We start from the raw sequence: 22,011 nt of genomic DNA on the forward strand, positions 1-22,011 counted from the left end.
AGGTATCTCCTCCTTGCCCTTGAGAGAGCCGGACAGTTGCAGATGAGATGTTCCAGGGTTTCGATAGCCCCAGGTTCCTCACATTTCCTGCAACTGTCTCTGTTGGTGATGCCTAGCTTTGGTGGTACTCCTCCACCTGCTATCAGTCTGTGCTCTAGCCTGCTTCTCTAGATCGCCTTGCAGCGTTCTGAGGGAGACAGGCACGTTCTCGGTTCTCCTATTCTCCAGCCCGACGCCTTCCTTAGCTAGTACGTCCGCCGCTTCGTTTCCTTCGATGCCCTGGTGGCTGGGAACCCAATAGATCCGCACTGTCTTTGTCGTGCTTAGGATGTCTAATGCCTCCATGCTCGCCAAGACACTTCTGGAACTGACCACGGACGACTGCATGGATCTTATCGCCGCTTGGCTGTCGACGAATAGGTTGACCGCATCGTGTGCTCGTTCTGTGAGGAGAGCGACCTCCGCTGCTTTCCCGATGGCAAAAACTTCTGCCTGGAATATGCTGCATTGGTCCGGTAGCTTATACGACAGCCTTATCTCAGGGTCTGTGCAGTATAGGCCCGCTCCTACTCCTCCGTCCATCTTGGAGCCGTCTGTGTATATATTGAGGTGCTCAGTTTGCTCCCTTCCAATTTTCCAGTCTTCAGGTCCCAGAGATGTGGTTGTTTTGACGTCAAGGCAAGTTTGGGGGGTCATGTAGTCAGTTGATCTGGTCATTTCCCTGCCGATTTAACTATGCCCGTATCCTTGTGGCGATAGATTTCCTGATGCTATGAGGCGTTGTGCTGCCTTTCCCGCAATCAGGCGAGCGTGAATGTCCAGGGGGTCGATTCCGAGTATGGTTTCGAGTGCTTTTGTTGGGGTTGACCTCAACGCCCCTGTAATACAGAGCAGAGCCTGTCGCTGAGTCTTTTCCATAAGCTTATGGTATGTCTTCTTTTCAGTAGCCTGCCACCACACTAAGGCTTCATACAGCAGAGTTGGTCGCACCACCTGGAGCAGGTGACAGGCCCCATGTGCTGCTGAGCATCTTCTTGGATGCATAAAGCGCAATGGTAGCCTTCTTCACCCTTTCCACTACATTGGGCCTCCATGCCAGCTGGCTGTCCAGTTCTGTGCCTAGGTATTTCACCTCTGATTTTGGGGTCAGCCTAGCTTGGTCAATTTTCGGGGGGGTCCATATCGGTACCTTGTACCTCTTGGTAAAGAGGATGAGGTCCGTCTTGTCCGCGTTGATACTGAGTCCTACCTCTTCCGCCCACTCACGTATCTCCCTGAGTGTACGTTCCATTAAGGAGCTGAGGGTCGATGGACATACACCCGTAATAAGTATGCTTATGTCATCTGCATAAGCTGTTATCTTTGGGGCCTTCCTTTCAAATCTCTTGATGAGGTCGTCGACCACCAGATTCCACAGTAGTGGCGACAGGACTCCACCCTGAGGTGTGCCTCTGTGTGCCCCCTTTACCATGGAAGCAGTGCCCCACTCCGATTGCACCCGTCTGCAACTTAGGAGGTTTTTGATCCAGACGTTGATTGCAGGGTGTATGTTATTCGCTTCTAGGCGACTTGTTATTGCGGTTGTGGCCACGTTGTTGAATGCTCCTGAGATGTCCACAAATGCTCCCAAAGCATACTTTTTGTTGTGACGGGCGCTCTCGATGGTGGCTACTAGCGAGTGTAGTGCCGTCTCCACTGATTTCCCTTTAGTGTAGGCGTGTTGGTTTGTTGACATCAGTCCCTCTACCTCATTCCTGATGTGCAAATCCAACAGCTTTTCTAGTGTTTTTAGTATAAAGGAGGTAATGCTTATCGGTCTGTAATCCTTGGGACTCACGCGGCTGCACTTTCCTGCCTTAGGGAGGAAGACAACTCTCGAGGTTCTCCATTGGATGGGGATATAGCCCGTACTTAGGCATGCTGAGTATATTGCGAGGAGCCATGGGGTAATAACCTCTTTGGTCAACTTCATCATGGCTTTGAATATCCCGTCCAGTCCTGGTGCTTTTATGCCCGCGAAGGAGTCTATGGCCCAGTGGATTCTCTTAGTGGTTAACAGACCTATTGGAGGGTGCTGTTCCTCGGTTGCTAGGTCCTGATGCTCCTTGGCGTCAGTGACCTCGGTGCATCCAGGGAAGTGCGCCTCCATTAGTGCTGTTAGGGCTTCTTTGCTGCCCTCTGTCCACTGTCCGTTATCTAGTTTTAGTTGGCTCTGTACTGTGGGCTGCTTTGAAAGCAGCTTCCGAAGCCTGGCGGTTTCGGGCACTTTCTCGATGTTGGAGCAGAAGTTTCTCCACGAGTTCCTTTGTGCCTTACGTATTTCCTTGAGGTTGTTCCTTTGGAGAGAGAGATCATGGTTCCACCAGAGTGGCTTGGACCTCCTCTTCGTTCTCGAGGGTTTGCACGATGCATGGTAGGCGTTCAGTAACTCGTTGGATAGGATCTTTAGGGACTTCTCTATATCCTCAGCGGATTTCATTGAGCCCGGATTCGCGAGCTTCGAATCCCAGTTTGTGTTCCGGGGGTTTCTATAGACTGTTGTCTTCGAAGGGTGTTTGAATTCGCACTTGAACTGAATGTACTTATGGTCTGAGAAGGATGGTCTATCGAGGACCCTCCAGCTAGATACCGTAGTACTATTTCCCATTGCAAGTGTTAGGTCTAGCACGTTAGATGAGGTCGGACCTACGAAGGTGTGCTCCTCCCCAACGTTTGCTATATATAGATTAGTTGCTAGTATAAAGTCTAAGAGTGACTCACCTCTGTCATTGATGTCGGTGCTTCCCCACACATTGTGGTGGGCGTTGGCGTCCGTTCCGATGACGAGTTGATAGTTTTTGGTGCCGGCTTCTGTCACCAGGCTCCTGAGTTCGTCGGGTGGTGCGGGTCTGTCGTGAGCCATGTAGCAGGAAGCCACCAGAAGGCGCTTTTCCTCACTTTCCAGCATCACAACCGTCAGGTCATCCGTGCTGTAATGAGTACATAAGGTAAGCATGGATTCCCTTTCGTACGAGTACGACGGTTCTGCTCCTGCTTACCGATGTTGAGTAGAACAGGTTATGATTTGAGGACTTTAGTCCGGCCACTGAATTGCCTGTCGCAATCCAGGGCTCCTGGACTAGAGCTATGTCGGCGAGCCCTTGCTCCATGGCGATGAGTATGCAAGTTGAGCTGCAGCACACTCAGCATGGGTGGCTGGCTCACTTGCACCTGACGGGTTGACTACCAGCGTCAGGTCACCGTCTTCCTCTTCTTCGTCTTCAAGCGCAAGACCCTGGGCGGCCTCCACGATGGACTCGAGACCTAGGTCCTTTTCCACCTCGCCTGCCTGCAGGGTATGCGCGTCCTTGTCCTCAGGGTGGCGCTTTTTGAGGCGCAGGTAGACGCTACCCATGCCCCACGCCATCTTCCCGAACTTGGGGTATAGCAGATCCTCTGCTTCCTTGTTTATTTGGAGGATCACACACTGGCCCCCCTCGTTGGGTAGTGGGCTACCAATGTGTAGGATCCTCCAATCGGTCGTTGGCACGTCCGCGTTTTGCCGCTGAAGGAGCTTCAGCGCTCGGTCTCCCTGGATTGTGATGGGGAAGAGTACCTTCGCCTTAGGCTTGGACGGGATAAGCTCCCGGTCCACAACCTCCAGCTTGGCCCCCTCCCACATCGCCTCCAGTTGGCAGACCGTACGCGTCAGCCACCTTAGGGTTGGATCATCATTGCACTTCAGGATCTTAACCCCATTTAGCCACCCAGCACCATCGAACGTGGGCATTGGGGCGGCGGGGTCTTCCTCCATCTGTGCAAAGAGTGCGTCGACAAGACGCGCGTGCACCAGCTTCCACTGTGCCGCTGACATCTTGCCGTTTTCTTCGCTGCGGTCAATGAGTGCCACGATCAGGTGTCGTTTGGTCACCTCGCTGACCTTCGCTTTCGGCTTCGTTGGCTTCTTGGCCGCTTTCGGTGGAGGGGCTGCACTCTTGGGCCCGCGTTGCCGCTTGCTCGCTGGAGTGTCCTTAATGGCACTCTCAGTCGAGCGTTGCCTCTTGGTGGCCATCATCTCCTCCACCTTATTGGCATATTCGCCATTCGACGCCCTCATCTGTGGCATCTGGGCATAGTGTAGCCGACCCTCCTCTACTCTCTGCTCGGCCCAGGCTAGCTTGACCTTCTCCTCCTGGGAGATGTCTGCTTTGCCTGAAGGCCGCTTTGTATAGCGCTTTGGCCTTCATCCCCTCCTTGGAACGCTTCGGCCCTTCCCTACGCAGGGAGCTGGTGCCTGGTTCCGGCGAGCGGAGAAGGCTCTCTTCATCCGTCCTGCTTAGAGAGAGCACGCTCTCCAGATCCGTGTCTGTATCGACTACGGCATCTGTGCGGATCAACTTGCAGGCCGCGGAGTGAGTTGTTTTTGTTGTTGTTATTGTGGCAGTAGCTTTACAACTGACCTGGCCTGCTCCCGCCAAGTCTGAGGTGTGACCGCTGGCGACACGCAGAGAGGACTGCTCCTCCCCGTGCCCGCCGGTGGTAGCAGTCACGCTTTCCACCGACGTTTGGGTTGACATCCCAACCCGTGCTTGCTCCTTCTTCGACTCCATAGTTGGCCCGAGGGTCCATACTGGTTAATATTTTTCGGGGGGACCACCCCCTAGCGTTTTAGGCCTGACCGCCAGGCACCTCTAGCCATGGGTCTGGTTCGGTTCCCCCGACTTTGAATCGGGAAGACGCCGGACCATAGCCTTAGCTAGACACTGCATTACCCCGGACAGAGCAAGCGACAGTGCATTACCCTTGTCCGGGTAATGCAGTGTCCATTGCCCAGCCGGCACCCTCGTGGAGGGTTCAGCTAGAGGATTTTCGCCAGCCATAGATGAAGATAGATAGATGAATCTCCCGACAAGACAAACATGACCAAGACAGGCCCATACGTTTCGAGATCAGATCGTTTAGCCGTCCAAAATTTCCGCCACCAGCACATTTTGTGTGGGCAAAATTGTCGCACAGCCAGCAGCTAAGGAATGAATCACCAATGATTACACCACCGAATTACATTTCTTTGTCTTGCAAACAATTGCCATTATTGACAGTAGTACAATCACTGTGCACGAATATTAAAAGTACAGAGTGAGAGAGCAGGCAAAATGGGAGAGCAGACACCAGAGCGAGCCCGAAAATCAACAGCAGCGGCAATAATTCAGATCCAATTCAGCAGATGATCCAACGAAGTGCAGGAAACGAGCAGTAAACTCACCAAAGCAGAAACAAAAAGAAGGAGAGCATAGGCAATCCAGAGCGAATGAGAGCAACAATGCGAGCAGCAGGCCCGCTTATGCTTTCGAGAGAGTGTGGGCGATGCAAACGCTGTTGCGCGAGAACAGTGCATACCGAAGAAACGATAACGAAAACCAGACTGGGTAAAAAACAATAACAAATTGCCTGCACGAGTCCGATGCGTTACGTTGCGATATTGTATTTATATTAAACACTTTTTTACAATCGAAACACTGATGATTAACACAAAGTATAATCAAATTAAAGAGAATCGATGATATATCAAAACAAAGTGACAACAATATTTAATGATATTTAAGCAAAGGGCGGAGAATGCAGGAGCAAGAAAAAAACAGAACCGGCTTAAGCAAGAACTAGAAGCGAATAGACGTTGCCCGGCGCGGCAATAATAGTTGTTACATCAGCTGCGTCACGACAAATTCGACTTTACAGGTGAGATATCCTCATACAGTTGGACGGAAAGGCTAATCTCTTACATTCAAGCGACGCGAGGTTCGTGTATAACCACAAACCAGGACTGTGCGAAAAAAGACACCGGAGTAAAATAAACGGCGTTAGTAGGAATCTAGCAAGGGAATGCGCCCCATCCCGACGCATTCAAGCCTACCTCAAGCAGGAGGCCTCATAAGTTCACATGTCAGGACCCATGGAAGCAACGCGGATTGGAATGTCTACTGGGCTGAATCCGAACGAGACAATGCCAGCTGGCGCTATGTGGTGCTTGGCAAAACCCCTTCATTCGCGATCCGACCCTAACAAAGGCCAATTAAGACTCGTATGGGACGCAGCAGCCAAAGTGGAAGTCAATGCTACTAAAATGCCCCAACCAATTGCCATCGCTGCTAGGAGTAATAAGGCGCTTTCGACAGATGTCTATTGGAATCTGCGGAGATATTAGAGAAATGTTTCACCAGGTCAGGATATGTGCGGAGGATCGAAGCTCACAGCAGGTTATCTGGAGATATGGTGACACCAGTCGAGAACCGGATAGGCACGTAATAAGCGTAATGACCTTTGGTGTTTCATGTTCCCAGCAGCAGCGACCTACGTGAGAGAAAGAAACGCAGAAAGGTACATCAAGGAACAAAGAAAGGCAGTAGAGGCTATACTTCGCAACACCTTTGTAGATTACTGGCTCCAAAGCTGTGACTCAGAAGACGAAATGGTCCGCCTAGCGCATAACATACACAAAGAAGGAGGCTTCGAGATGAGAGGTTGGATATCTAACTCGAGCACCGTGATGAGAGCGCTCTCAAGAGATGGATATCATCAAGAACAAGAATAAAATATACTACGAAACGAAAACTATGATGAATCGGTAAATTCCACGTATAGTCATGACCATCTTCTATCCCTTAGGACTATTGGGCTTCTATATAATACAGCCAGAGATAAAACTGCAGGACGTATGGATGTCGGCCGTTGGACAATACGGGCACCTCAATCTAAAAACAAGAATTAAGGGTTCCACGATATCTCCGTCTAACGATAGAATCATCTTTATTAATGATTATTTAAACTACATTTATTGTGCTTAGCGTCGAAGTAAGAGATCAAGATGCCAGACCGCTTGGCAGAGTCGCCGGTGTTGCCACACCAGCGAACGACTCTAAGATCAGTGTTGTTGAGAGGCTGCGATCCGGGCTGCCACAGTACTCCCCATAGAAAAGTTACAAAATGTTCAGCTTTGTCTTTTCTTCTCATATGTCCGTAATGGGACATTTGATAGCTGATCGTCAGAAGAGCCATAAATGCTGGCTTGAGCCTGTCGATTGAAATAGCTGTCTCTTTTCCATTAACGCGGATAGTGAATACCCGGTCTGATGACTTGGATATAATCGGCTATGGTCCTGTGTACGGCGGCTCCAAGGGTTTTTTTACAGCATCAGTCTGGACAAAGATATGAGAACAATTGTGAATATCCTTAAGAAGGAATAGTTTGCGCTTGATGTGATGCGAAGCTGGATTTGGCTTCACCACCTGCATTCTTCTCCTGAACTGGCATGCAAAGTCGAGTGGTTCCGACGGCACATCCACTTCCTAAAAGTATTCGTTGGGAAGACGTAACGTACACCCATATAGCATCTCTGCTGCTGATGCCTTAATGTCCTCCTTGAAGCACGTGCGGAGGCCCAGCATGACGGTTGGAAGCAGCTTGATCCATGGTATATCCGGTTGGCACATCAAGGAGGCTTGTGCCAACGCTCGATCATGCCATTTGACTGGGGGTGGTATGGAGTCGTGTGAATGTGCTCGCTTCCCAGCATATTCGCAGTAGATGATGTCCTCGTCAACTGGAATTGCTTGTAGGTTTAAAGACGTGTCTCCATTTAAAATGTCAGGCAATTCGATGTCCGTTGCCTGAGCAGTTTCAATAGCTTTAGTATCCAGGGTCGTCGGCATGGTGATGGCGTTAATCCTGGAGAGGGCATCGGCAACTACGTTGTCAGTGCCCCTCACGTGCAGTGCAGTGTTGGGATACAAAACCCAGCTGCCGCAGTTCTCCGACGCTTTTTCTGGCTTCTGGTTGAAGGCATATATCAGTGGCTTGTGATCAGTTTTGATCACAAAGATCCTAGCCTCTAACATGTGCTTGAAGTACTTTATAGCCTCGTAAATCGATAACAGCTCTCTATCATACGTGCTGTACCTTCTTTCAGTTGCACTGAGTTTTTTGGAGAAGAAACCGAGAGGATCCCAATTTCCTTTCGTGTTTTGTTCAAGCACAGCTCCAATGGCAGTATCTGAAGCGTCACACGTGAGACTTAGTTCTGCATCAAGACTGGGGTGAGCGAGGGTTGCGGCGTTCGCTATACTATTTTTGCATTTTTCAAATGCTTTAATCGAGCTTGGCGTCCACTGCACTGGCCGTTTGTCGTTCTTCTTCATGTTACGTGTCAAATCGTTGAGTGGCGCCTGTATTTCTGATGCATGAGGAATGCAGCGGCGGTAATAGTTAACTATACCGAGAAAACGACCTAATTCGCAAATCGTTTGAGTGTACTCAGTAATTGACTTCACTCGATCCTCTGGAGGCTTAATTCCGTTGACGTTGACTAGGTAGCTCAGGAATGTCACTTCAGGTTGTGCGAAACAGCACTTCTACTCGTTGATGCAAATTTTATGCGATTTTAAGATTTGCAACACATTATTCACGTGTTGTCTGGTCTCATCCATTGAGTTGGACATTATGAGAATGTCATCAATGTAACAAAACACGTATTCCACCGCTTTGAAAATCTGATCCATGAAGCGCTGGAACGTTTGTATCGCATTTTTAAGTCCAAATGGCATTTTTACAAATTCAATTAGCCCAAACGGTGTGCATACTGCTGTCTTTTCGATGTCCTCTTGGGCCATCGGTATTTGATAGTATGCTCGTTCGAGGTCTAGTGTAGTGAAAACGTTTTTGCCATATAGACGGTCAGCGATATCATGAATGTGGGGACTCGGGTAACGATCTGGAACGGTAATCGCATTGAGCTTGCAATAATCACCGCAGGCGCACCATCCACCACTGGCTTTCGCTTCCATGTGCAACGGGCTGGCCCATAGACTTTTGGAGTATCTACAGATCTTGTTATCGATTAGTTGATGTATCTGTTCTTTAGCTACAGACAGTTTCTCCCCCATCAGGCGCCTGGGTCGATCTGCTACGGGTGCTCCAGTTGTTGTTATGTAGTGGCGAACTGAAGGTGAATCTGATGAGTTCGTGTTGTCGAGGGTGCAGTTAGCGGTGTGTCGGTCTTTGCCTTGATGCCTTTTTTTCGATTAGAGATTAGAGAAATGCTTGTGCCGTTGGTGAGACGTTGTTTCTTGATGTCAATAAGCGAATAGAACTGTGCTAGGAAGTCAGCGCCAATAATTGCGGTTTGTACATCAGCGATGACAAATGACCATTTAAACGAACGATCCGCCCCGGTCTAGTTCGAGGTCCTGATTTCCAAAGGTTCGAATGGTAGTCTGGTTTGCGGCATTAAATTTCAGTTTGTCATCGCTTATGGGCGTACTTACACCGAATCACTTTCTGAGAGCAGAAACTAGCTCGATGGCAACAAAGGGTGACAGCGGCGTAATAGGAGTTATGCTTGGTAAGCCTTTTCGCATTGCAAGGAAGATCGTGGACAGCTTCAGAAAACGATGGCTGATGGAATACCTACCGTGTCTGACGCCACGAACCAAATGGCATGGACCTCCAATCAACTTTAGCCAACTCGGAGATGTCGTACTTCTAGCGGACGAAACAAGCCCCAAGGTGCAGTGGAGAAAAGGCATCATCATGGACCTTCGAGTAGCCAAGGACGGGATCGTCCGCAGCGTGGTGATCCCCACTGCATCTGGACTGCTAACTCGGCCAATAGTTAAACTGGCCAAGTTAGACGTGAAGACAACGAATCCACCCATGAACCAAGGCTTAACCAGAAGTTTGGCAAACATCACGACAAGCCACGAAGTTTGCGAAGGGGGGAATGTGTGGCAGCATTAAATAACACTGCGAAAAGAACGGCAGCGGCGAAAAGTTAAACTGAAGCGATACAAGTTTTTTAGCCCGCTTCTCCCCCTAATTTAATACCCTGCCCCGATCTTTGTAACTGAACACACCTGAATAAAACCAAGACCTGAAGAATAAACAACGCGAGGCCTATTTAACGAGGGAGTCTTAACAAACGTACGGCCCAAGATTTGGAGGCGTTGCCCAGCGCGGCAATAATAGTTTTTACATCAAATTTAACAAAATGATATATCAATTGTTTGAGTTAGTTAAGTCTTAATAAATTTAGAACATAATATATAGATCAGGAAGAAGGTAGAACCTTTATGATATGGCTATATAATCGGCCGATTTCGACGGCCTTCCTATTTCACAAAGTTGCTATTTATATTTCTAGCCCAACAATGAAAAAACAAACTTTGCTTACTGAATAGTGTTTATGAAGACGAATACTTTGGAACTCAGAAGGAAGTATCTCTGAAAGGCTCAAATTCGTATATCTACGCTTTGTTACATTATTCAGACTGCATCTTGCAAGAGGCGATGCAATTACTGCACCGTCAAGTGGCCCGTCTGAAACCATCAGAAGGCTGTTACGCGAGTATGCAGGAAAGACAGCTATTCAACTAATATTAGAGGAAAATTAGCACTAAAATTAATAAGAGAACTAGGCATGCATTCATAATACAAATACCACTACAAATACTAATTTCTAGGAAGGTGTGTAAGGATCAGTAATTTAATAATAGGAAGAGAATTAGTGGTGGATATAATAAGGTAAAGGGAATTATCATCCGAGCATGAGACCCTAAACGGTTCATGCAAGGAATAATTCTATCTACAAAGCGGAAGGAACAACGGTGTAAAATTTCTAGTAGATCTAAAAGGAACCGTGAAGTTTATGCGGCTCAACAGATCAGGGCTGTCTATGTCACCCCTGATCAAGTTGTGCATAAATATCACACCAAGCATTTTTCTACGGTTAACTAAGTACGGGAGGTTTACTAATAGCAGTCTACTAGAGTAAGATGGGAGTCTCACACCTGCATCCCAGTTATGGCCCAGCAGAGCAAAGAGTAAAAAGTTTTTCTGTACTGATTCTATACGGTCTTATACGGTGTACTTTGTACGGAGGGCACCATACGCAGGAACCGTATTCTAAGATCGGACGAACAAGCGAGGTATAGAGAGTCTTTGTTATATAAGGGTCGTCAAATTCCTTTGACCACCTCTTTATAAACCCAAGCACGCCCATGGCCTTATTTACCATGGTAGAAATGTGTTCGGAAAACTTTAACTTGGGGTATAACATAACACCCAGATCATCCACCAGGGTAATTCTCTCAAGAGAACCATCAAATAGGGTATAGGGAGCTAACAAGGGGCTAGAACGGTGAAATGTCATAACTTTGCATTTCGAGGCATTTAAGGTGTAACAAGTTTGCGCAACATCATGCATCCCCATACATAAGTACTCGAGAGTATGTTAATACCGAAGCCAAGTCATTAATAAAGAGTGTGAAGAGTAAGGGGCCTAGATGGCTGCCCTGCGGTACTCCCAAAGAAACCATTACTGGTGAAGAGCGGGAGTTTTTGAAGAGGACTCTTTGAGACCTGGAACAAAGATAGACAGAATCCATCTCAGGAGGTTGGGCGAAAACCCCAAAAGGTCAAGTTTATGCGTTAAAAGGGAATGGTTTACAGAGTCGAATGCTTTACTAAAGTCGGTGTAAATAACATCCGTCTGTAAGTTACCTTGAATGTCTTTAATAATGAAAGAGGTAAACTCTAACAAGTTCGTGGTGGTTGATCGCCGCCTTATAAATCCATGCTGAGCGGATAACTTTGCTATACCTATATACTTTTTTGCTTCAGACTTGCTACCTTTTTTATGGCATGGACCTCCAATCATTCCTAGCCAGCTTGGAACACAGAAGGAAGTATCTCTGAAACAAGGCTCAAATTCGGATATCTACACTTCGTTACTTTACATTGGCAATGCAAGGTTGAACTAATCTAATCTTGGCTTAAAAATCGACATAAAATATGGTAGAAAATCATGACACAGAAATTTTCATGTGCATCAGTGGAGCTCTTCGAACCACACCAAATGGTGCGCCAAACACCATGCTATGCCTCCAGAGCGTTGACCTTGCAGGAAAGGAGCGGGCAGAAATGGCAGCAATACGTCTTAGAGACTCTGAACAATGGGTACCTCAGCACTCAGGTCACTCATCGATACTAAATAAAAACAACATTGTCCCAGTAAGACCGGACTATCAAGTTCCAAAGGAGCATGGAGTATCCCCATTCAGCACCATCATGCCTCACAAAGACGAATGGGTAGAGGGCCTCCCAGGCCCAGACGGGGCCATAAGCATCTTCAAGGATGGCTCAAAGCTGGACGGCACGGTCGGAGGGTCAGGAGGAATCTACTCTGCACAGCTAAGCATAAGACAATCTTTCAGGCTTCCGGATAACTGTAGCGTCTTCCAAGTGGAAGTTACAGCAATCAGGGAGGCTCTGTACTGCCTTCACACGGTTACCGCCACGGCAACCAATCTAAACATCTACAGCGATAGCCAAGCTGCGATCAGATCACTCAACGCGATCTCCTCGAACTCGGCTACTGTGGCGAACTGCCGCAGATCTCTTCACGAGATGGCTCAGAAATTTACTATCAGCCTTGTATGGGTCCCGGGCCACCGGGACATCGAGGGCAACTGCATAGCGGATGAGCTGGCCAGATGTGGTACTTGGTGCGGGGTTTCTCCAAGATAAGGAGGATATTTGTATGCCTATGACCACCTGCAAGATCATTATAAAAGATCAGTACAAGCGACTGGCAGACGAAAAGTGGCAAATAGGGTCACGTTGTCGCACAGCTCGGCAAACATGGCCGACCATAGATAAGAAGCGCACCTCAGAGCTCTGCAAACTAGGCAGGGAAAGGTGCAGCGCAGTAATACGTTCCCTCACAGGACATTGGCTAGTAGGCATCCACGCAAACAGGCTGGGTGCCCCATACAATGATTTCTGCCGCAGCTGCAAAGACGAGGACGAGGAGGAGACAAAGGAACACCTGTTCTGCTCCTGTCCAGCTCTCAGCAGAAGGAGGCTACAACACTTAGGCACTGCCTTTCTGAACGACATCTCGGAGATGTCTACGTTATGTCCCAGAAAGGACGTAAACTTTATAAGAGCATCTGGATGGGACAACTGTTGACATGAAAGGGAGGGAATGATCCCAAGAATGATGAAACCGGCCTTAGTGTGTCGGGCTCCGAGCGAGCTTGGCAGCCGCCTCTACCTAACCTTACCTACGTTTTTTTAAAGTTAAAGTTTTTTCTTGAGATGAATTTTACGTTTATCGTTAAAATTCCAAACTTTTTAATGTAAATGACAATTGGGTTCTAGTAAAGCTAAAAGTTAACTAGGCCAGAAATATAAATAGCACCTTTTCTATAATTTAGTAGTCACAATCGCGGCATATGATTTTCGGCGGGGCGAAGTTTTATGTCTATTGTCTATGATAATATTGTCTGTATTGTGACCAGTATATTTGTGTGTTTTTATAGCTTTGCGCGAAGACAACAATAACTGCTTCAGAAAAATTTCAACACAATCGAATGTGGCTCAATGATGAGGAATTGCTTTTCGAGGAGGACTCTCGTCTTATGCGCTGTTTAAAAGGAGGTGAGTTTTTAATATGAAATTTTAATTTATTTTGTACATCTCTTTTTATTTTTAGTTCAACGTCTAGCACATATTAATGGTTCTCAAGAAGCTTCACTCTGTTGGAAAGTACATATTGCATCGCGTAACAATTTTCCTACCGCTGCTGGTCTTGCATCAAGCGCAGCTGGTTACGCTTGCCTGGTATATTCCCTGGCACGTTTATATGGTATCCCCCTTACTGAAGAATTGACGACTATAGCTCGACAAGGTAGTGGTTCTGCATGTCGTAGTTTATTTGGTGGTTTTGTTCAATGGCACCGTGGAGTTCTTGATGATGGCAGCGACTCTGTCGCTGAACCAGTTGCATCAGCCCAACATTGGCCGAATATGCATGTACTCATTTTAGTCGTAAACGATGAACGAAAAAAAACAAGCTCCACTACAGGTATGCAACGTTCTGTGACTACATCGCAGTTAATTCAGCATCGAGTTGATAAACTAGTTCCGGAAAGGATCGCGAATTTAAAAAAGGCCATAAAAGCTCGTGATTTTCAATCATTTGCTGAGATAACGATGAAAGACTCAAATCAGTTTCATGCAATCGCCTTGGACACTTATCCACCATGCGTTTATATGAACGATGTGTCTCATGCTATAGTTAATTTTGTACATACATACAATAAAACTACGGGTACAGTGCATGCAGCGTACACATTTGATGCTGGTCCAAACGCATGCATTTATGTATTAAAGGAAAATGTTGCAAAGTTACTAGCAGCAATTCAAAAAGTTTTCCCTACTGATTCAATAGATACTGTTGAGTACTTACGGGGTCTTGCCGTTTCACCAGAGTCGAATATAGAAAAAAATTCAGATGGTGCAACCGACAATTCAATACATACAACTGCAGAACACAGAAAAGTTAACGGAATGTTAAACGTTCAACCCAAAAACCTACTTAAGTATATAATCCACACAAAGGTTGGGGATGGACCATGTCAATTGAGTGACGATAATAGTTTGTTGAAAAATGGACTACCATTGTCCCACTAATTGTTAATTGCGGCGTTTAAGGCAAAGTGCTTCTATAAATACAGAATTTTATCAAAACTTATGTCTAATAGTTTTCATCAAATACACCATTTTTTATATGACGGTTTTGGATACTTTTTTGGGATTTTTTGTAAACAAATATTTGAAACAAATGTATTTAAATATCGAATAAAAAGGGCATTTGCTCCAAAGTCTTTCCTTCTATGTTGTTTTTTTTTATCATACGTCTAATTGTAATATACTAAGCTAAGTGCTTTAAATATGCTGGGTGTGTGCTAGTTCCTCAGTTGTGTACATACCGCACAAGAGCTCGAATGCATAATAAACCGTCATTCAAGTTTGATTACTACAGCTGCTGGAATATTTATGGACTTTAATTAGCTACAAATTAGTCAAATTGGGTCTATCGAAGGCATGTTTTATTCATAGTTCATTTATTCAAATTTGTAGATTATTTCGATTTACTTCGAAACTTAAAATGCAGTTTCTAAATTTTCAGCCTTTATTCGCGTCTCACCGCGTCTCGACTCCTACTACAGAAAAACTTAACAAAATTACAATCCGACAGGATTAACGGGAGCTAACTCCGAAAACAACAATATGCCTATTCCGAGCATATACGAAAACTGCCTGTTCCAAAAATATCGCCGGCGTGTGGTCTTGAGATGGTTTTGAGTCGACTCATACGATTCTGTACCCACCCTACCATAATTTCTAGTTGTGAGAAGGTTCTGGAAATCCCTATAATTCTCACCCTATCCCATTACGTCACCATGTCACTAGGAAATTATAAGTCTATTCCATATTCATTGCTAGCATAACTTCAGCATATCTTTCGGTAGTTAAAACTAGGCATTTTGCCAAATAATCGGGAAAAAACTAGCAAACACAAGTTTCCCTACCGAAAATAACACAAGTATTTAAATTCGACCAGTATGCAAATCAATGAAAGAAAAAAATTAATGTAATTGAAAAATATGTGGCTTAATCACTTAAGAATAGAGAGAGAAGTTATAGATATATATATGTACGAGGGCTGCTATTTATATTTCGGGAACAGCAAATAAGAACCAAAACTTTAAAATGAAAATAGCTTTATTTTTTGTTTAATATATTCTTCCTAATGATCTCCAAAACATGGTTTTGAACTCGTTTGAAATCGTTGACCATGCAGTTTTTTTTTATGTGAAAAAAAGAAAAGAACAAGAAGTTTGGTTTCCGGCTCATACGCATATATCCATGATTTATCACCTGTCACGATTTTATAAACGACTTTCGAAGCACCACTGTCGAACTTTTTAAGGAGTAAGGAAACTCCAATCGTCGCGCGCCTTTTTTTTAACTTTCGTTCGTTCTCTTTTGTAGATCAGACGCGTTTTTGTTTTGCGTTTCGCATTTTTTCCTTTTGTTTTGAATAAACAGCCGGTGTTTTCCTAACTAAATTCTAATTATACTTTCTAACCAGACAACAATCTGGAAACCTATTCATTTACGCGAGTGCATGCCTTTTGATTTGTGTTAAAACATTATTTAACTTTTTATTTTTCGGCGTCGGCTTGTGCTTGTGCTTGTGTTTGTGTTGTTGCAGTGAGTGAGTACGCATTACATTGCATTGCAGTCCGCTCTCGTCTGGTAGCTTTTGTTGTTTTATCACTCTTTCCCTATCACCTCAACTTCACTGACTGTTCTTTCTCTCTCGCTCTCATAACTATCTGTTCAGTAGCTCTCTCTCTCATTAGCTGCTGCTGCAACTGTTCTCCTCTCCTCCTATTGCTCCATTTGCTCTGCCAAATTTTGGCCAGAACATTTGGTGGTGAAGGAGTTCAAGGCTAAGAAGAAGAATAGGCCCCTCATGACTCTTAAAAATCATCCCAGTTTGCCATCCTGCTTCTCATCTTCCTCATCTTCCCGTCCTGCTTCCACCCTTCCAAAAAACGAACTTCTCTGTTAGTAACCTATCAGAATGTTAGAGGCTTACGTAGTAAGCTCAGCATTCTTTTCCGGGATAGTGTTGCATTTGCTTCCCACGTTATTGTGTTTACTGAAACCTGGTTAAAGCCGGTCATTCTTAGTTCCGACGTTTTGGCAGGTTAGCACACAACTTTTAGAATCACCGTTCGTCTCGAGGTGCAGGAAGGGTTCTGAATGCAGTGGACTCTAACTTCAAGTCGGAACACTTCACAGTGCAGTTTCAACAGGAACTGGAATTCTTCCTGGATTCTTCCTGCTTTCGCTATATTTATTACATGCTCGTATATTCCACCTTCTTCGGATATGTTATGTTTATGTTTATAAGCAGCATTTGTCCGCTTTAACTGCTGTTTCTTCCCTGCTATCAGATAAAGATCATTTGATACTTCTTGGTGACTTCAACTTGCCAGGAACTGTTTGGTCTTCGGTAAACGAGTCTAGTAACCTAGTGCCCATGTCACGACATGACTTTGTTGACGGCTGGCTTTACCTGTCCCTGAAAAATTCCTTGGATCGATTGCTTGATCTGTGCTTTGTTTCGGATCCGACCTTAGTGTTGTTAACCCGAGCCCTTCCGCTCACTATACCCGAAGACGCCTACCATACTACTTTCGAACTGTCGCTAGATATACGACCAACTGTATTGGTTCGGTCGAGTAGGCTAACTGAACGGGCCCGCTGCTTTCGTAAAGCCAAGTTTGCGAAGCTTAATGTCATCATTATGGATTTTGATTGGTCCGCTTTGTACTTGTGCACTGATGTCATAAAAAGCACAAACATTTTTTACAATGCTGTCGGCACATTTTTTGATTCTTGTGTCCCGCTTTCTTCTTTCGATTAGATCTGGAAAACCCCCTCTTTGGTTTACCAAAGAGTTATACAGCCTAAAAAACTTAAAATCAAGACTTTATACAAAATTTCAAGTAGTTGGTTCTCCTACTTCTCACTCTCGCTATGTAGGAGCTCGGTCAAGCTTTCAGGTCTTAATGCACAATGCTATAAGAACTACTTATCTCGATGCAGGATACGTTTTTCTCAGGACCCAAAAAAGTTTTACTGCTTTGTAAACAGTAAGCGTAGAGCGTCCGCACGCACACCCATCCTCGCTATCATTTTGTAATACGTCGGCAAATAATGATCAGGCAATTGCCGATCTCTGCCCAATTTTTTCAAACCACCTATTCTGAGGAAAGCTACTCTGGACATCCGTACTCACACGGCTTACCGAGGTCGAACGGCATTTTCAGTCCCTTGTTAAATGAATGTTCCCTACTTCATGAAATGTTTGAGACGGTTTTAACTCCGCACTTGCAACATCTCTGCAAGTCACTTACATATATCTCCAACTCAGCATAAATTTATAAGGCGGCGATCAACCACCACAAACTTGTTAGAGTTTACCTCTTTCATTATTAAAGGCTTTCAAGGTAACTTACGGGAGGATGTTATTTACACCGACTTTAGTAAAGCATTTGACTCCGTAAACAATTCCCTTTTAGTGCATAAACTTGACCTTGTAGGGTTCTTTGTTCCAGGTCTCGAAGAGTCGTCTTCAAAAACTCCCTCTCTTCACCAGTAAAAGTTTCTTTGGGAGTACCACAGGGCAGCCATCTATGCTCCTTACTCTACACGCTCTTTATTAATGACTTGCCTTCGGTATTAACATACTCTCGAGTACTTATGTATGCGGATGTTGTTAAACTCTGTGTCCAGTATAAGGACATTTCATTTCATTCTCGCTTGCAATCCGATCTCAATATCTTTCAGTCATGATGTTGCGCAAACTTGTTACACCTTAATGCCTCGAAGTGCAAAGTTATGACATTTCATCGTTCTAGCCCCTTGTTGGCTCCATATTTGGCTGTTCTCTTGAGAGAATTACCCTGGTGGATGATCTGGGTGTTATGTTATACCCCAAGTTAAAGTTTTCTGAACACATTTCTATTGTTGTAAATAAGGCCATGGGCGTGCTTGGGTTTATAAAGAGGTGGTCAAAGGAATTTGACAACCCCTATATAACAAAGACTCTCTATACCTCGCTTGTTCGTCCGATCTTAGAATACGGCTCCTGTGTATGGTGCCCTCAGTACAAAGTACACCAGGACCGTATAGAATCAGTACAGAAAAAATTTTTACTCTTTGCTCTGCGGGGCCTTAACTGGTATGCGGATGTAAGACTCCAATCTTACTCTAGTAGACTACTATTGGTAAACCTCCCATCCTTAGTTAACCGTGGAAAAATGCTTGGTATGATTATTATGCACAACTTGATCAGGGTGACATAGACAACCCTGATCTGTTGAGCCGCATAAACTTCACGATTCCTATTAGACTTACTAGAAATTTTATACCGTTGTTCCTTCCTTGGATGAACCGTTTAGGGTCTTATGCTCGGATTATAATTCCCACTACCATATTATATCCCCAACTAATTTTCTTCCTATTAATAAATTACTAATCCTTACACACCTTTCTAGTAATTAGTAATTGTAGTGGTATTTGTATTATGAATGCATGCCTAGTTCTCTTATTAATTTTAGTGCTAATTTTCCTCGAATATTAGTCTAACAGCTATCTGCATACTCGAGTAACAGCCTTCTGCTGGTTTCAGACGGGCCACTTGACGGTGCAGTAATTGCTTCGCCTCTTGCAAGATGCAGTCTGACTAATGTAACGAAGCGTAGATATACGAATTTGAGCCTTTCAGAGATACTTCCTTCTGAGTTCCAAAGTATTCGTCTTCATAAACACTATTCAGTAAGCAAAGTTTGTTTTTCACTGTTGGGCCAGAAGTATAAATAGCAACTTTGTGAAATATGAAGGCCGTCGGAATCGGCCGATTATATAGCCATATCATATAGCTACCATAAAAGTCGTTCCTTCCATATACCTTTTTCCAGATATATATAGTGACATATCCATAATTCCCCACATCCCATACACATTATGTTTATGTACAATTCATCCACCCCATCCACACAAGTAACAGGACCCCACTCAAGAATCAATAACTGTTTCTTCCCATACTCCAAGCTAGGGCCCCCCATAATATAAACAATGGACCACATTGTTTCATAAACATTAGAATCACGCCACTCTCGAGAAATCGATTCTTTAGAATCACGCCACTCATGAGGACCAATCAAAGCTAGACATAAAACCAAGGAGTATCACATTCCTAGCTCCGTCATGTAATGCAACACCGATCGCCAGCAGTGGATGCCTTTCATCAAAGCCGACGCATCCCCAAATATCGATCCAGGCACGTACGCCACCGACACGAAGATGCAGCCGAGGAAAGCAACGCCCGAAGTCAGAGTCGGGAGTTCCAAGAGAAGGGCTCATGGAAACTAGTCAGCAGCAGAGAGATCAGTTCCGTTTGAGACAAGCAGACCCAAAGTCAAGTCGGGGAATTCATTTAAATCTTGTGACATAAAGATATTTAAGTTGTAAAATAAGTCTTTTTTAAAAAACTTAAAATCGAGTTGCGGATATTTGACTGGCGCAGTCGGTAGGATTTCGTTTAAAATTAACTCCTATATTTCGGTAATGGTCAGCTTGTGTAATTTCTAATTACTGTGATCACGTAATCCCGGAATCGTTAATAAAATTGTGAAATCCGCTAAAGAACCTATGTGTTACGAGCACATACGATTTGCAAAACTAAAATTAAGTGAACTGAAGTAAGCGGAGATAGTGATCCACCAAGAACAGTGAAACACTAAATACAAAATCAAAAAACTTACAAGTGAACCAAAATAAAGTTAAAAACTACTGAAAACAAAACAAAACCCAATCAACACCAACAACATGGCATTACCACCACTATCATTGAGCGAAATCCACTTGAACCAGGCACTGCTGTCGATCAGACTAATACCTGCCTATGACGGTTCATCTGGACAGCTAAGCTCATTTATCAAACGAATCGAATATGTATGCGGATTATATCCAACTGAAGATCTTCGCCAACAAAGGATCCTATTTGGAGCGACCGAGATCCAACTGTCAGGAGAGGCACGACGCATATCGCAAATGATACAACCCAACACGTGGCTCGAACTGAAGACGGCGCTGATCAACCAGTTCAAAAATCACACACCATATGAAGAACTCTTACGACAACTATACACCACCAGATTCAACGGCAGTCTTCGTTAGTTTATAGACGAATTAGAGATAAAAGCATTATTAATAAACAATAAGCTAAACTTAGAAAACATACCAGAAAATAATGTCATTTATAAAAACGCTTTGAACAACACATTACTCGAAAACTTCCTGACAGAATGTTCATGACCACATTGTCTAATCTTAAGAAGGCAGCACAAGAAGAAGGATTGTACGAAGCTAGTACAACAGATTCAGGTACAAATAAAGATCAATCGAAATCGTCTCAATCAAATCGAAAGAATGTTGGAAACTATTATCCAAATTATAATACTACTAACTATCACAAACAAACTCAGAGTTCATCTGGAACAGGTCAGACTAATCGAACAAATCAAAATCAAAATTCCCAAAATCCTGGATTATACAATGAGTTCAAAAATTCCTTGAATCAAGGTAGGGCTCAGAATCCATTCAATCAGCAAATATCTCAAAACCAAGCTAGTGGGAGTGGACCCAACCAACCTACTAAAGAGGGAGGGAGAGCCAGAGTGGCCAAACGAAGATGGACGTAAATTTTCATCAAGCCGCCTCGGAAGACACCGAGGAGGACCCTATATAAACATTACCATTAATAAAAGAATATTAAGGTGTATCGCGGACTCGGGATCATCGATCAACATCATGAAAGAAAATTATACAGATTCCGAGATAAAAGACGATAACCTTACGGTCCATACCATCAATGGACCTGTCCGTTTAACTAAGAGTATAATGAGGAATGCGAACAAAACATGTCCGTCCGAACAAAAGTTCTACATGCATAACTTTTCCGAAAATTATGATATTTTATTAGGAAGAGAATACTTGATGGCAAGTAAAGCCGTCATCGATTACAGAAATGACACTGTAACACTAGGAGCTAGGTCGTACCCAATCATTCAGAGTGGAGAAGCTATTGAAGCCGGCAAGACCGCACAGAAGTGCACTGATCCCTCTACAAAAGAAGAGAAGATCGCACCTATGTGCCTTGACCCATCTCCAGAGGGAGATCAATACTTCGCTTCCGCTCTAGACAGTGAATTAAGGGAATGTAATCAATTAAGATTGGAACACTTAAACGACGAAGAGAGGGAAGAGTTAAAGAAGGTCTTATATGAGTTTAAGGATGTGCAGTACAGAGAAGGTGACAATTTGACTTTCACAAGTACAATCAAGCACGAGATCAAAACTCAACATGAAGACCCGGTCTACAGACGACCATACAAATATGCCCAGATACATGATCAGGAGGTAAACCAGCAAATCAAAGATATGATCAGGCAGGGAATAATTCGAAAGTCGAATTCTCCTTACTGCTCGCCCATATCTATGATTCCGAAGAAGATAGATGCTTCAGGAAAGCAAAAATATCGAATGGTAGT

The 22,011-nt window shown here is 44.6% G+C and overlaps 1 protein-coding gene across 1 annotated transcript in view; it reads left to right on the top strand.

Annotated features, from left to right (window-relative positions):
- LOC26533243 (diphosphomevalonate decarboxylase-like) overlaps nt 1-14,607 on the top strand; it is a 62,861-nt gene extending 48,254 nt beyond the window's left edge. Inside the window, exons 3-4 of the mRNA XM_033384194.1 lie at nt 13,354-13,471; nt 13,527-14,607. Coding sequence (XP_033240085.1) covers nt 13,354-13,471; nt 13,527-14,506 — 1,098 coding nt within the window. The 3' untranslated portion in view covers nt 14,507-14,607. The remainder of the gene's footprint in view (nt 1-13,353; nt 13,472-13,526) is intronic.
- The last annotated feature ends 7,404 nt before the right edge of the window (nt 14,608-22,011 follow it).

This window comes from Drosophila pseudoobscura, chromosome X (assembly GCF_009870125.1).
Source record: "Drosophila pseudoobscura strain MV-25-SWS-2005 chromosome X, UCI_Dpse_MV25, whole genome shotgun sequence".
NCBI classification, from domain to species: Eukaryota; Metazoa; Arthropoda; class Insecta; order Diptera; family Drosophilidae; genus Drosophila; species Drosophila pseudoobscura.